This window comes from Mesoplodon bidens, assembly GCF_964165515.1.
Source record: "Mesoplodon bidens genome assembly, chromosome: 5".
NCBI classification, from domain to species: Eukaryota; Metazoa; Chordata; class Mammalia; order Artiodactyla; family Ziphiidae; genus Mesoplodon; species Mesoplodon bidens.
In genome coordinates, this window is record NC_138161.1 from 131,399,653 (window position 1) to 131,415,959 (window position 16,307).

At 36.9% G+C, this 16,307-nt stretch overlaps 1 protein-coding gene across 3 annotated transcripts in view; it reads left to right on the forward strand.

The window, feature by feature from the left end:
• The first annotated feature begins 865 nt into the window (after nt 1-865).
• Nucleotides 866-16,307, forward strand: part of LOC308617365 (ceruloplasmin) — a 67,538-nt gene continuing 52,096 nt past the window's right edge. For 2 of the 3 annotated variants that reach the window (XM_081234418.1, XM_081234420.1), the window contains exons 1-6: nt 866-1,081; nt 9,555-9,802; nt 11,599-11,811; nt 12,175-12,348; nt 13,951-14,205; nt 15,496-15,667. In XM_081234418.1, the coding sequence (XP_081090544.1) occupies nt 936-1,081; nt 9,555-9,802; nt 11,599-11,811; nt 12,175-12,348; nt 13,951-14,205; nt 15,496-15,667 (1,208 nt within the window). In that variant the 5' untranslated portion in view covers nt 866-935. The remainder of the gene's footprint in view (nt 1,082-9,554; nt 9,803-11,598; nt 11,812-12,174; nt 12,349-13,950; nt 14,206-15,495; nt 15,668-16,307) is intronic. The other variant, XM_081234419.1, reaches the window with a different exon arrangement.

Below are 16,307 nucleotides of genomic sequence, written 5' to 3' on the forward strand. Positions count from 1 at the left end.
CAGTGTTTGGCACACAGAGGGCTCATTCAGTAATACTTATTAAATGAATGAATCATTCAAACATTGGGGTGCCTTCTCCTATACCAATCCATTTCTATAAACACCTTTTGGCAAATACTTACATAATGCATTGAGGTATTCTAGAGAAAAAGATTACATCAGCACAAAATGTGCACTGTTATCATCAGGATTTTCTTCAGCTAAAAAATAAAAAGTCTTTTACCCCCAAATTCATGTCCACATCAAAGAGAGAAACCCCAGGTTAATAAACTAGAGCTCTTTCTCTTTACTAAAATCAACTTTTGCCTTTGAAGATAGGTTTATTTATGTCTGATTTCTTTGATAATTAAAACAGAATCATCAACCCCTGTTATTCTCTGCTAGTTATTTGCATATAGCAATACACAATAATCTGATAAACTTTCTATGATGATGTGTTCGGAGCTTACAAAATAAATAAAGCCTTCAAAATAAATTCTTATTTGAGGGTACTTAAATCTAGCATGCTAAATATCATGTTTTGTAGCTTAAAGTTGTAACTAGTTATTGTTAGGCTTTTCAAAAGGAAAGAGAGCATTGTATTGTAGCATACTGTTGGAAGAACAAAAGGAGCATTTAGACATGGTCTTTGCCCTCCTGGAATTTACACAATGAATGGTAGAAGCACAGAGTTATACACACTCCAGCACCTCCAACAATAACTGTTGACTTTTTATTTGCAATCAGAGAATCCTGGCAATGGAAAACTAAGTTTTCCCTGGGTTTACGAGAACTGAACTGAAGTGGAAAATGTTATTTGCTTTAACGAAATAATTTCGTCTTGTGCAACAAAAAATTCTGTCCATCAAGTAAATAAAGGGAGAAAGGCTTATTTATAAAGTTGCTGGCTTCTGATTTCATTCTATTGCTTCTCAGGCTCCAAGAGGGAAAAAAAAATGAAGATTTCCTTGCTCTGTATTTTTCTAATTTTATGTAGTGCCTCAGCCTGGGCGAAAGATAAACATTATTACATTGGAATTATTGAAACAACTTGGGACTATGCCTCTGACCATGGGGAAAAGAAACTTATTTCAGTTGACACGTAAGTAACTATTTTTTCTTGATTATAGACCAAATTTATAAATTATTGATTAAAAAATAAAGCCAATAAGATGAAATATTTCTTAAATTTGTATATACAAAAACTGCAAAATATGGACTTGAAACAATAGACACTTTAATAAATCTCTAATTCCTGGGATTTTGTTTGTTTTTTGAGAGGCTGCCTTACTCTTTTCCACTTGGTCCTGAGGAACTGTGTGGGCTTCTTATTACCTCCTCTGGTTCTTATCACATCTCCCATCAGGGTTCAGTCTTTTTTTCTGTTTATGCAGAAGTTCTTTCATCTAAAGAATAACTGTATAAAATTTTATTTTTCCTATACCGTTTACTGATTACTAGTGGTAAAAATAAAAGTTTTTTAATCCTTCAAAGAATCACTTATAGAAATCAAATATAATTTTAATATGACTTTGCCTAATACTTGTTGGGTGACTCTGGACTGTTAATTACATTCATCTTTCTCAGACTCAGCATCCTAACCTGTAAAATGAAGATAATGAGAATACTTCAGGGGGTTGTTTAAAGAGTGGGTGCACACAGAGCTCTTCGTACAGTCCTTGGCACATAATACATGTGCAAAAAAATGTGAGATAGTTATTATAATGCCTCCTCAAAAAGCTCTATGTAACTTAAATGTTTTCTTGTTTCAGTTGAAAGGTCCCTTATTTCCAGCAACATCCACCACATGAAAAACCAAGGGTATAGTTTTCCTTGAAGATTTTTGTGATGGAAGTTTGTCTATACAGAGGTCATCACTTTTAATAATGTTAGTTAAAAATTTAACACCAAATTGAAATTTGTTATTCAAAATCAATATTCACAACATTTAAAGATGTATTTTAGTGGTGAAAATATATTTTAAAGATGATAAATGTATCTTAATAGTGATACTTAAAAATGTATGTTAATGGTGACAAATGAACCCAATGACCATTAACTGCTGAGATTGTATCTTTAAAAATTGGCCATAAAGTATGCCAAATTTCATAACATTGACTCTGTTGATGGTTATACAATATTCTCATTAATTTTATGTACATTTGAAATTTTTCAAAGTTGATAATAATACCTAATTGTTAAGTTATTAATTCAGTAATATGCAGTGAGGAAAGTTTCTGACCTAAAGATAATTAATTGTAAATAAAACTAGTATATCTTACAATTATTTTTTTAAGCCTGGTTTTGAGCTACTGTTCTCTTCTTAGGGACATGACATATTTTTATGGCTTCATAAGGACCATTATTTTGTATGCATTCAGCATTTTCCCTAACTAAACATAATATAAATTATGCATTTTTTAATAAGGAAACTAGACACATTTTTTAAAATGTCAGACATATTAGGGGAAAAAAAGTACTGTCCTACTCCACGCCCTCACCCACCATCCTTCTGCCATTATTCATGGTCAAAAATCAAATAAAATCAGTTTTATTGGGCATTAACTAAGTGCAAGACATTGCCCCAAGCACGTTTTAGTAAAGTCTTCTCTAATTCTAGAAATTTAGAAGAGAAAAAGGCTTTGTTAAGAATTTTTTTGCAGGGAGGGAAGAGAATTCCTTTATTTTTAAATACTCTAAGGATTTTCCTGGCAGTCCAGTGGTTAAGATTGGAAGCCCTCCCGCTTCCAATGCAGGGGGCGTGGGTTCGATCCCTGATTGGGGAACTAAGATCCCACATGCTGCACAGCACAATCAAAAAAAAAAAAAAAAAAAAAAGACTAACTACTCTAGTGTCCTGTGTGTGCTGGAGAGGGTATACAGCATTGGCTTGATCATCTTCTTTTGCTTCAGCAACAGCCTAGAGTTGTGCAAACTCTAGATGACAATGCTCACTCTGTCTGTGAAATTTTTAAGACATCTGAACAGCAAATATTGAATAGGCCTTTAGCAATTTTGCCAGTACTATGCTAATCTTTCTGTATAGATGAGTTTAGGTAGCAACTTTTTGCTTCCTCTTTGTCTCAGATTTGCAGAATGTCCAGCTGCTTAATCCATTCAGCCTTCTATAACAAAATACACCAGACTGTAGCTTATCAACAAGAGAAATTAATTTCTCACAGTTCGAGAGGTTCAAGAGGAAGTCCAAGGTGCCAGCATGGTCATCTCTCTTCCGAGTTCATAGCCTTTTTGCCGTGTCCTCACTTGGTGGAAGGGACTAAGGATCTCTTTGGAGCCTCTTTTATAAGGCATCTATCCTGTTCATGAGAGCTCCACCCTCATGACCTGAGCACGTCCAAAGGCCTCACCTCCTAATACAATCACATTAGAGATTAGGATTTCAACATATGGCAAAGACTGATGTGATATCACCAGGCATGACTACTGACACTCGTTGTGTGAAGGCTAAAAAGGAGTGGAGATGAATAGGCTGAGAAACAGGTTGAAAGAGTGCAAGATATTTGTTAGGCAAAGAATTAGGTTTAAGCTGATGTTGACCTTGAAGGTCTGGAACAATGAAGACAAAAGTACGTATTGAGATGGCAGAAACTCCAACTGTTTCATGCACCAGTGATCACTAGTACCTAGAACATAGGAGACACTAAATAAATATATTTATGAGTAAATGAAAGTGAATGGATAAAAGTATATAGGAAGCTAGACAAAATTATAGGCTGTGTTGTAAAACATTTCCCTTGCTCCTAGTATGCACAGATTCACACCGTGAAATAAATCAGAAGATACAATGAAATAAGAAAAGTCAGTTTATGGAGTTATATGTGGGTTAGTGGAACTGAAAACACTGGCAGATATAAAAGAGAAAATGTATGGATTTCTTTTAACTAGGAAAATAGAGTTTACTTTTTTTTGTCATATCAGTAATAGTTATTTCTAATGGGGTGAGGTAGAAAGTAATTTCCTTATGCTCAGCACTGCCATTTACTTAGGTCCGTGCCTTATCTGTCATTTCAACAAATCAATAAGTAAAGATCTATAAAATATAGTTCCTGCTCCTAAGTTAGTTGTACTTAAATGAGAATAAAAGACATACATATGAAAACAATTAGCAAATGCAATACTTTGTTCTGGGCCCTTGGTAGACACTAATTAAATATGTATTGACTTTTGGCTACATAGTAGCAATAAGTAGCAATACTCCTGTTATCTTCAGGTTACTTTTTTTTCCTGGTGACCTATAGGATGCTAGAAATAAGTGAAAAAAATCCTTAAACACAAGAACAGCCATCACAAAACCCTTTTACACTAACCTCATAGGCTCTCACTCAGGCTTGGTGACTCTTAATTAACATACAGTTCTTACAAAACATTGTTACCTAGTTTTCCAGCCCATTGTAGGTTTAAGAAATAAATCAGAAATATTATAGTGAAGATGCCATCATAAGCAGACCCAATGACCAGAAGAAATGACAGCTCAAATTTTACCCAAAGAGGGCTTCCCTCATGGCGCAGTGGTTGAGAGTCCGCCTGACGATGCAGGAGACACGGGTTCGTGCTCCGGTCCAGGAAGATCCCACATGCTGCGGAGCGGCTGGGCCCGTGAGCCATGGACGCTGAGCCTGCGTGTCCGGAGCCTGTGCTCCACAACGGGAGAGGCCACAACAGTGAGAGGCCCGTGTACCACAAAAAAAATGAAAGAAAATTTACCCAAAGAAATAGAGAACAAACCAAGAACATTCCACCCTATGGTATAATAATAAGTATTATAATTATAATATTGAGTGATCAGGATACCATAAATATTTAATAAATGTTAATATTTACTATCATTATCAGAAAAGAAGTTGATTTTTTTCCCAGTACACCCTGTTTAAGAAAACAAGGAAGCAAACAAAACATTTTTAAAGAAAAAACTTGCACTGAAGGCATTCATTTTACCCCTTCAAAAATAGTCTTAACATTTAAAATAATTCTTAAAGAGGTATAATTATGAGCTAAAGTTATCTGGAAAAGTCGCTTATGATGACTCATATTCCAAGGTTGCCAAATAAAAAATAGTAAGCAAAATCTGGTGTGGTATAAACACTTCATATAGGATAGCCTGTGTGCAGGAACTAATGAAGTAACTACACCATTTTATACATTTCAGGCTCTACAATTTATTATCACAGCTGCTATTTTCCCCAAGAACATATCCAAAAGAGGGCTGACACCTAGGTACCATTTTCATGCTGTGTTAATGAAGCCAGGCCACTGAGAACCTATAATTCACCTGAGTTTGTGCTATGCATATCCAGGTTAAGTCTTTGCCTGCCAGTTAATTTTTGACTGTTTTCCTTGTGATTCCTGTGTGTAGTAGGCAGAATTTTTTAAATGATCTGCAAAGATATCCTACCCTAAAACTCCAGAACCCGTGAATATGATGAGATATTACCCCCACGATTTATGTTATATTCAATGATACAGTTGACTTTAAACTAAGGACATGATCTGGGTGGGTCTAGTCCAAAGCAGAGAATTCTCTAGTAGAAGAAAAGGAAGTCAGAGAGATTCAAAGAGGTTTGAGGGGGATTCAACAAACTGTTGCTGACTTGAAGATGGAAGAAGCCACTGGGAAGGAGTATGGGTGGTCTTAAAGAACTGGGAGAGGTCCTCATCTGCTAGCTAGCAAGGAAGCAGGAATTTCAGTCCTACAACCATAATGAACTGAATTCTGCCAATAACCTGAGTGAGATTGGCAGTAGACTTCTCCACAGATCCTCCAGACAAGTACTCAGCCCAACCAACAGCTTGATGCCAGCTGTGAAAACCTGAGCAGAGAACCCAGTCATGCCATGCCAGACTTCTGATCCAAGGAACTGTGAAATAATAAATAGGTGCTGTTTTAAGCTGCTTTATGATCATTTGTTACACAGCAAGAGAAAACTAATATACTATGTCTCAATTAATGAAGCTAAGAATCCAGAAACTTTTCACGTGTATTACCCACAGTTTAGTAACCATGGCTAAACATAAACCAAGGCCCCCTTGAGTGCACTCTGAATTTATGGGAGGGAGTAGCATTATTATTATCTTACTAAGGCAGTGTTAAAATGTTTTAATTCCTCTACCATTAAAAACTCACTTCTGGGTCTGAATCTACCAGAAATTAGAGGAATTGCTATAGGATTATAGGAATTGGGGGTGCTAAAAAGGAAGGATGTGTTTACTGAGAGGGGAACATATCTATTGTAAAGAACAGAAGAGAACATGTTACAGTTGCCAACAGAAAGAACTATGATTAATGTGAATTACTTGCTTGGGTCAAAGAACAACCATAATAGATTTTTTTGACTGGATATCTGACTGGCAAACTTCCTGCAAGCTTCCAGTAACTGATACTTTGTCCCCAAAGCCATGCTCTTAAAGTTAAATAGACATTCCCTAATGACAGTTTGATGTTTCTTTGGAGACAGAGTATAAGCAAACAGGCCTCCTCCAAGCTATCACATGATGTGAAATATTTCCCAATTTGGTTAAGATTTAATTTTGTTTCCGAAAAAAAGACAAGATGGGAAACACATTGTGCATATTGCTATGTGTATAAAAGGAATTCCAAATGTTAAAAATACTGGATAGATTATGATTTCAGATCAATTACTTTTTAAAGTAATTTTCACACCCCTCCCCCCAAAATCTTTGTATACATAAAAACGAATCCCAAAACTTAGACAATGCTCCTCCTATCTCAGGAAACGATTAATACAGGAGAATGTCAATACAATGAAAGCATTTTGACAAAGTCTGCTACAGTTTATTGAAAAGGGATGTGACATATTCCTTAATGCTTTAGAGGCACATTTAGAAAATATAAATACACACTATAAATGAAGCCTTAAGAATTTGAGGGCTATTTTAAAACTCTGGCTTTATTTAAGATATGGATCAGCAGAGCATGGTAGAACACAGATTAGAATCTCTATTTAAATATCAGTGGGGCCAATCCCCTAGCAATAAGAGTGTGTACAGACACTGGAGAAAATTTACCCCAAGGCATAGACGGACCTGTGTGAGATAGAGTTGTCCAGGGTCCTCTGGAGTGACCCAAGAGTAATTCCGTCCTTGCACTGTAAGCTTTGCAGCTGCCGCTGCGTGCCTGACTGAACTGCCCTCTTCCTGACCTCCTCTCAGCAGTGTGGACTGGATGAATCTGCCTTTAATCTCAGTGGCCTTCAGTGCCTCAGAATTTTGCTGTTGGTAAAACATCTATTTATTAAGAATACTCCTGGGCTTCCCTGGTGGCGCAGTGGTTGGGAGTCCGCCTGCCGATGCAGAGAACACGGGTTCGTGCCCCGGTCCGGAAAGATCCCACGTGCCACGGAGCAGCTGGGCCCGTGAGCCATGGCTGCTGAGCCTGCGCCGGAGCCTGTGCTCCGCAATGCAAGAGGCCACAACAGTGAGAGGCCCGCGTACCGGAAAAAAAAAAAAAAAAAAAAGAATACTCCTGTCCATACTAATGCTGCAGTTTCCAGGGAAGAATGTTTTCCCATGTATTTTGATGTCCTCGAAGTCTCTCAGAGCCTTTCTTAATTTTTTTTTTTTTCTGTTTGGGTCTAACAAAATGGAAACTGCAACAAACAATTAGAAAATGAAAATAAATATGAGAAATAAAGGCCTAAGCATGGATTTGCCATCCCGGGTACAAAAGATGTCACTTCTTTATTTTTCTAACTTCCAGCTTGGCCCTTCTCCCACCATGATAGGGGAAGGGACCCCCATCTCATTCATCTTTCAGTGAACAAGTTGAGAATCCTGGGGTTTAAACAATCCAGGATTTAAAAAATTGGGGTCCCTAGTGTAACAACTATGAGATGCTCATTGTTGAAACCCCCTGGTCAATTCAGAACACGGGGGCTCTACTATCTCCAAAGCCTGTTCCCAATACCCAGACGCAGCCACCAGGACAACTGCCAAGTGGCCCTGCTCACTGGTCCCAGCACTCAGGCTCAATCTGGTGCCTCCATGCTGCCATGCCAGCAGACGTTTGACCACGACCAGGGTATGGCCTGGAAACAGAACCTGCCACCTTTCCGTCTCATGTCCTCCAGGAATCCCACTGCCTATGGGACTGGGCCACTTTCTTCCCCTTCCCCTTGCAGCCTCCCCTACTCAGGTTGCCCATGAATGAAGAACGGCATCAGAACACACAGGGGTATTTGTTAGCAAATGCAGATGCCTGACCCTCACACCAGCAGCACAGAAGCAGAATCAGTGGGGCTGGGGCCTAGGAACCTGTATTTTATCAAGGTCCTCAGTAGATTCCTGTGCACATGAAAACTTAAGAAACTTAGGCCAGAGCCCTAGATTTTTAAAAAAACAGATCTTTCAACTTGGACCTTGCAACAGAGAAAGTCCAGAGCTCCCAGACAAACCCTGCCCTCATCTTGAAGAGAGAATGGAAAAGTACCCTTCACTCTTTCTGATGAGCTTCCTGCTGAGGAAACAAGACAAAGTTTATTTCTCCTCAGTCAGGTTATGTGGCCTCATATGGGTTGAATGGAAAATGGTAAAGTGTCAAAGGTCACCAAGATCAAAGTAGGCAAAACACAGGCACGCACGCACACACACACACACACGAACAAACACAAACCCCAGACCATCAGCTGGGGTTAGCAGTTTTTATTCTAGTGGAGGAGACCTCGGTTGTGGTAGGGTTTGCCAAAGCCCAGGTTTTAAGTGGGTTCCCCTGAATGGCTAGATGGCATTGCCCACAGATAGATCCCATTGAACTCTCTGGGCTTGCATTAAGCACAGTAACTTAAGAATCAGTTCAAAAGTTTCAATATCAAACTTCTTTTCTTTTCTTTTCTTTTTTTTCCTGGCTACTATTCAATTTGCTGATATTTTTAGGAAAGTTTTAAGCAACTATTAATCAGCCACTAACCAGAATATAAACATTCAATGTTCAAGTATTTTTGCTAGCAAGGGATTAAAAAACCACAGGGGTAATTCAAATGCAAAGATAATTTTAAGACCCACACACATTGATGAATCAATTCCAACTTTGATTTAGTTTTGCTAAAAGAAATTAAAAAGATGGAATTACTTTAGCATTATTAGTTTTACTTTAGGAAAAAAATATGCACTTACTTTCACACCTCACATATTCAGATTGAATGCTTATAAACTCAGGTTTTTTCCAGTGGCTGAAAGAGGTATGCCGTAAGTGAGAAATGCCTTCATTAACTGCTTTATTTTAATATTTCACTTTAATTTTGTATTCTATTCCACAATGCCTCTGTGTCTTACCATGAAAATCTTACAGGAAATACTCTGGTAAGCTGCATTACATTTTTATGGCGCATCCACACATGGTGGTCTGTCATATAGCTGATGTGTGACACCTCACATAATTAAAATAACAGGGCTAAGTGCCAGCTCTCCTCTTCATTTTTTGGAGGCATCCCTACAACAACCGGCAAACATTTAATATGATATGGTCATTCCTTTCTCTTTCATTATAATGTTATCCCGACAAGTGATGGCTTCTAATAGAGTTGTCTTCTTTTCCTTTGCAGGGAACATTCCAATATCTATCTTCAAAATGGCCCCAATAGAATTGGAAAAGTCTACAAGAAGGCCCTGTATCTTCAGTACACAAATGAAACCTTTAGGACGATTATAGAGAAACCTGTCTGGCTGGGGTTTTTAGGCCCTATTATCAAAGCTGAAACTGGAGATACAGTTTATGTACATCTAAAAAACTTTGCCTCTAGGCCTTATACTTTTCATGCACATGGAATGACTTACTATAAGGAACATGAGGGTAAGTTCAGCTCATATGTAGCTGGAGTTTCCTCTTCCTTTTCAGTAGGAACACTTTTTAATTCCTGAGATTATGGACTTTCCTCCTGGATAAGACCTGTACTATGTTGTTTAGCTCTAAACTATTTTATGAATAAGTATTTTGGTTCATCCCAATAATGTTTTGTTTCTCTGGGTTGTACTTGCTTTGTGTGAAGTGTGAATGTGATAGAATTTCTGTGTGGACTCATGTAGTGAGAGTCAGTGAGAGGTGGGACCTCCTTCCCAGTGCCCAACGCCTTTCCAGACAAATGGTCAAAATAAGAGAAATGGGCAGTGTGCATTAGAGCCTGGAAAAGACAGAAAGCCAGAAGAAGAAACAGGACCCAAGATGGGGATTGTCTTATCTCTGAAGTTCCTACATGTGAACATACTGTAGCCACTGTCACCTTCCATCCTAACTTTGGATAAACTCTGTCCCAGCTAAGGAAGCATGAGTAGTCTCATACAGTAGCCAAGTAGTGCAGGTGGCTGAATGGTCCCAGAGTCACATCTGAGACACAGTTAGCCAAAAGGTCATTTGAATGTAGGATTTGGAATCCTTAAAGATGGTACAGGAAGAACAAATATTAGATTTGGTGCTTGTGATCTCATTCTTAGTACATGATGATGATGGTGATAATGATGAAGGGAGATGGTGTTTTGTAGTGATTAAGAACAAGAGCTTCAAAATTAATAGATCGATGTTTGAGTGCAGTGTTGCCTTTTATTGACTGAATGACCTTGGACAAGTTAACTTAAATTCTCTGTGCTACAGTTTTCTCATCTATAAAATAGGGACAACGAGAGTACACAATAATAGCTCAATAAATGTCAGCTATTATCCTAGGCAAAAATGCTGAGGCCATGTTCATTGAAATTATAAGGATCAAGTTTGGAAATTAGGATAAAATTAGTTTTAATTAATTATTGGTTTTCTATTTAAAAGAGGTATTGCTTTACAGGGTGAATGTTTTGATCCTCTATATTTTTAAATTTGTTTTTCTAAACCAAACAATTACATTCATAGCATAAAAGCTGACTGCCATCTTATTTATTTTTTACAATTTCATGGTATATTTTGGTTTCAATCATTTTTAAGGTATGGTCAATGTATTGTGGATATGTTAGAAGAAAAAATAGTTCTTTTAGAGATACATACTCAATTATTTATGAATGAAATGATATGATGTCAGGGATTTGCTTTAGAATAATTCACTGATGATGACTAATTCACTGTTAAGAGTGGGTGAGGGCATAGATGAAACAAGATTGGCCTTGAGTTGATCATTGTTAAAGCTGGGCTGTTGGGCACATGGAAGTTCATTATATTATTCTCTCAACTTTTGCATATGTTCGGAAATTTACAAAATTAAACAATCCCATGGTAACTTCAAAGGCAAAAATCTGATATCATACAAGAAGCTTCAAGTGATAGGAGAAAGTAGCCATTTTGCTCTTACTTCCATACCATAACCCCAGGGCAAAAGTGGTTCTTTAAATTGCAAACCAACAGTCATTATGCTGCTGACATATCTATTACTGCTCCTTGAAGACTCAGTCAAGTATAAAAAATGATAACATTTTCTGTGAAACTTCCAGACCCTGTAGCCATTTGCCTTTTATTCTTCTGTGCTCAAATAGAACACCACTGCATTCCCAAGGGGATACATACTAGATGTTGAATAAATGTTTGCTGAATGAATTAATAGACCATCTATTTTCTCATTTAAGCTCAAACACATTCAATTTGTAATTTCATTGCATGTCGTTTCCTAGGGGCCATCTACCCTGATAACACCACAGGTTTTCAAAAAGCAGACGACAAAGTGCAGCCAGGTGAACAGTGTATGTACATATTGCATGCCAACCCAGAACAAGGTCCTGGTGAGGAAGACAGCAATTGTGTGACCAGGATTTACCATTCCCACATTGATGCTCCAAGAGATATCGCCACAGGACTCATTGGACCTTTAATACACTGTAAAAAAGGTACATTTTCTCATTATTATTCATAATAAATGACTAAAGACAGTAGAGAGGGAGGTTTGTTTTTTAAATATACTTTAAGTCTTATGTGTTATGATTGAGTAGGTAAGGTAGAGAGGCAGTGAGTCTAGAAAAAAAAGAAAGGAAGAGCAGGGAAGGGTAAGGAGAAAAATGGATACATGGAACAACATTCAGGTTACTGAACGTAAATTCCCTAAATGTTTCCAAGTCTATAAAACCAAAGTGATTGGTTTAGATTTCTGGTTTATTAGGAAAATAAATACAAAATTTTTTTAAAACTATAAATCACATGCTAAAATTCATGCTAAAAATTAAGTTCTACTGAAATAGTAATTTTCACTTCAGATTCTCTGGATAAAGAAGAAGAAAAAAATATTGACAAAGAATTTGTGGTGATGTTTTCTGTTGTGGATGAAAATCTCAGCTGGTACCTAGAAGACAACATTAAGACCTACTGCTCTGAACCAGAGAATGTTGACAAAGACAATGAAGACTTCCAGGAGAGTAACAGAATGTATTGTAAGATTACATAAGATCTGTTAACTTTATCTTATTTTTCTCGGTCCATTAATTCTGCTACTCTTATTCCCTCACATGAATAAGTAGCGTGTTTCTAATCTATGCCCTTGGTAACAAAGCATATTGGATGTGCAACTTGATATTCAGCTAAACAGGTCCAATCAAAACTCTGAGCCAGGTAAAGCTGGATACATCAAATTGTTTCCAAACCATTATCAGTTATGGTTAAATGTATATGCATGTTATATTTGTATATTTTTTATTCTCCCAACTCATTTTAAAGATTATTTGAGGCAGCCTAAAATTATTAAATTATATTGTAAAGTATTGCACTATAATTAAGAAAATAGTTCAAACCACTAGTTCTAAAAGGTATTTCTTTTACATACATATTGTTCTTCACCACCCGCTCTCCCCAACCTTGCATCATTTTTCCCTATATTTTAGTTCACTTTATGTCTTCTAAAAATGTTTTCTTTACTGCCTGGGCTTCTCCTTGATTCTCAGACACAAAATAATGGGGTTAGTAAGATAGTCCATCACTCAGAATTTGCATAAAAAATCAAATCCCTTAATACGAACTAAACCAATAAGTATAGATTTTTGTTAGTTTGTGTTTAGCTTCTTAAAAATAACCCTTACTCAGAAACTGAGGACACAAAAATAACTGTACTATCAAAGAAGAAAAATTAACTAATTAACATAGTACGGATTTTTATTTCCAACTTTTGCTTATTTCTGGCTGAAAGATCCTCTTTCCATATTTTAATCCAGCCTCTGTTATGTGCTAACCAAAATAGGTGTTAGAGCCTCAAACTTCTAGTCTGGCTAAGTCTGGTGTGGTATCCCTGTTGCATCTGATTACCTCGCAATACTTCCCAGAACTGATTTCTACCTTAATTCTAGGACCTCTCAGTTTGAGCAGTGGCCCTTAGTTTCTTTGAAGAATCAGGCTATCCTGCTTTTCACCTCTTAGGTCTTTGTGGCTCTGGTCACTTGTTCCTACTGTCCTTTCCCTGCATTTCTTCTTTCCTCCTTCACACTTCTTCCAATTTTGTCTTTCAATCTTTAAAAAAAAAAAAAAAGCTTCCCTTGTGTTCTTATTACAAAAGCAATTCACATTCACTGTAGAAAATTGGAAAAGTTCTGATAAACAATAAGAAAAAACACTGACATCATCCATACAACCAACAACAACATGATACATGATTGATTCCTAAATAAACTTCAGTGTTTTTTCTATTTACTATATGTGTGCACATTTATATATATATGTATGCATATATGTACACATTTGTATTTACAAATATACACATGAACATACCAAGGTGTAGAGTTTATAACAAAGAGAGCAAATAGATTTCATCTTCAGTGTTGTGTTCATGTGCTAATATTGTGTTGACAAAAGTCTTGAGGCTGAATTCAGGTCCAAAATGAAAGAGTATTGTGATTGATTAACAATGTCTGATGTGGGTACAGGAGGGAAGAATAGCAGCAGGTGTGCCAGGTATTTTCAATCCCAAACTGATTTTATTTAGAGGTAACCATCAATATCCCAGTCACCAATGTCTGTTAGTCACAATCTCTGCTCTTGACTTACAGCTGTGAATGGATATGCTTTTGGAAGTCTCCCAGGACTCTCCATGTGTGCTGAGGACAGAGTAAAATGGTATCTCTTTGGTATGGGTAATGAAGTTGATGTGCATGCAGCTTTCTTTCATGGGCAAGCATTGACTAATAAGAACTACCGTGTTGATACAATCAATCTCTTTCCTGCTACCCTCTTTGATGCTTTTATGGTGGCCCAGAACCCTGGAGAATGGATGCTTAGCTGTCAGAATCTAAACCATCTGAAAGGTAAGGCATCTTTACCTGAAATTAGCTGTCAGTTGAGAAAAGAGTCATGTCTCAGTTACACTATTAATGGGCTGATTATTGGAAATCAGAATCTAAAGCTAAATAACTTTGGAATGATCTGAGCTTTGAACTGGTAACTTAATTTTATTCCTCTGACAGTATGCATCATAATGTAATTTTTTAAAAAGACTGAAAGACTGGAGCATTTATAAAGTAATTAAAAATTCAAAATATGTTAATTTTTGGAAGAAAAAATTGGCCCTGATGTGTAGTCCGACCCTAAAAGTATAATACTGCATACAGCTTTCCAGATTTGTAAAATACACAATATTTTAAACACCAGAAGATTTGTATATTGTGCTGAAAAGTAGCTTGTTGTGGTTTTTTTGACTTGTTCTATTAAATATAACCAACTTTGTCCTTTGAGTCCAGCTATTCCTTAGTTTAACATGCTAAATCTCTCCTCCATCTCTTTAATATAAGGTAATAAAATATCCCCAGTTCTTGAAAAATATTAGTTTGCAATATTGGTCTTCTGAAGAAATTAGGTTTAATCTGGGTCTTTGAGTATGTTACTTTGACTTTCAAACATGATCTTATTCATCAAATGTGATCATGGCAGCAGAAGGCACAGCACAGCAGGTGCATAACCATTTTATCTAAGAGAACAATAATAATACATGCTCATTCTATTCCTCCCCCTCCACCCCATCATATCCCCTAAAATATGGCAGAGCATCTCTTCATCACTTATCTATTTTTTCTCATTAAAGCATTATTTATTTCAATGCTGACTCACTGATAAAATAAAACAGCGAGGGAATTCCCTGGTGGTCTGGTGGTTAGGACTCTGCATTTTCATTGCCAAGGGCGCAGATTCAATTCCTGGTCCAGGAACTAAGATTCCACAAGCCACGTGGCATGGCCCCCCCAAAAAAGTGAAATTAAATGGTGAAAGTTCATTTCTCCCCACATCACTTATCTATTAATGTGTCCTTTTTTTTTCTTTCTCATCAAAAGACTTCCCAAGCAAAACCCCACAGAAAGTGGTTCCACATTTTTAAAAACACTAGTAGTATCACTTCTCTGTGCCATATAGAGAAGTTTTTTTCACTGCTTGAATTTTCCATGAGTGATTTATATACAACTGGTTACTCTAGTTTATAGTATATTTTCTAGCTATCTATTTCTTCAGTTTCCATCTGTCATTTCACCAGCAGAATTTACAAGGCAATAGGAGAGACAAACATTGACTTCATTAACCAGTGTCTCCTCCTGTGTGGTTTTCAGCTGGTTTGCAGGCCTTTTTCTGGGTACAAGACTGTAAGAAGCCTTCATCTGAGAACGATATCCGTGGCAAACACGTTAGACACTACTACATCGCTGCTGAGGAAATCATCTGGAACTATGCACCCTCCGGCATAGACACCTTCACCAAAGAAAACTTAACAGCACCTGGAAGGTAATTCAGAAAAAAAGATAGTATTTCAAAATATGCCCCCCCCAGAAAAAATCATAAAAGGCTGATTCAGTGATTAAATTTTTAATTGGTACCTGAAATTGAGTAACTAGACTGCTAAATATTTATTAAGGTTTGGTAGTGAGTCCAAGTTTGAGAAATAGGACTTCTGAGTGCACGAAAAAGAATAGATTTAAAAGTCTTCAAATGCTCAACAAAACTCTCAGAAAACATTGAATACAATTAGATCAGTTCATTTGCTTTCCATTTCTGAAAACATAGCATTGTAAAATCCAGCAGCATTAAGTACATTCACTAGGTTGTATAATCATCAGCACTGTCCATTCCCAGAACTTTTTCATCGTTCCAAGCAGAAATGCTGTGTCCACTAAACAAAAACTCCCCATCCCCTGATAACTTCTATTCTACTTTCTGTCTCTATGAATTTGCCTATTCTAGGCACCTTATGCAAGTAGAATCATGTAATATTTGTCCTTTTTTGTTTGGCTTATTTTATTTAGTATAGTTTTCAAGGTTCATCCATGTTGTAGCATGTATCAGAATTTCATTCCTCTTTAAGGCTGAATAATATTCCACTGTATTCATATACCATGTTTTATTTATCCATCTATCTGTTGATGGA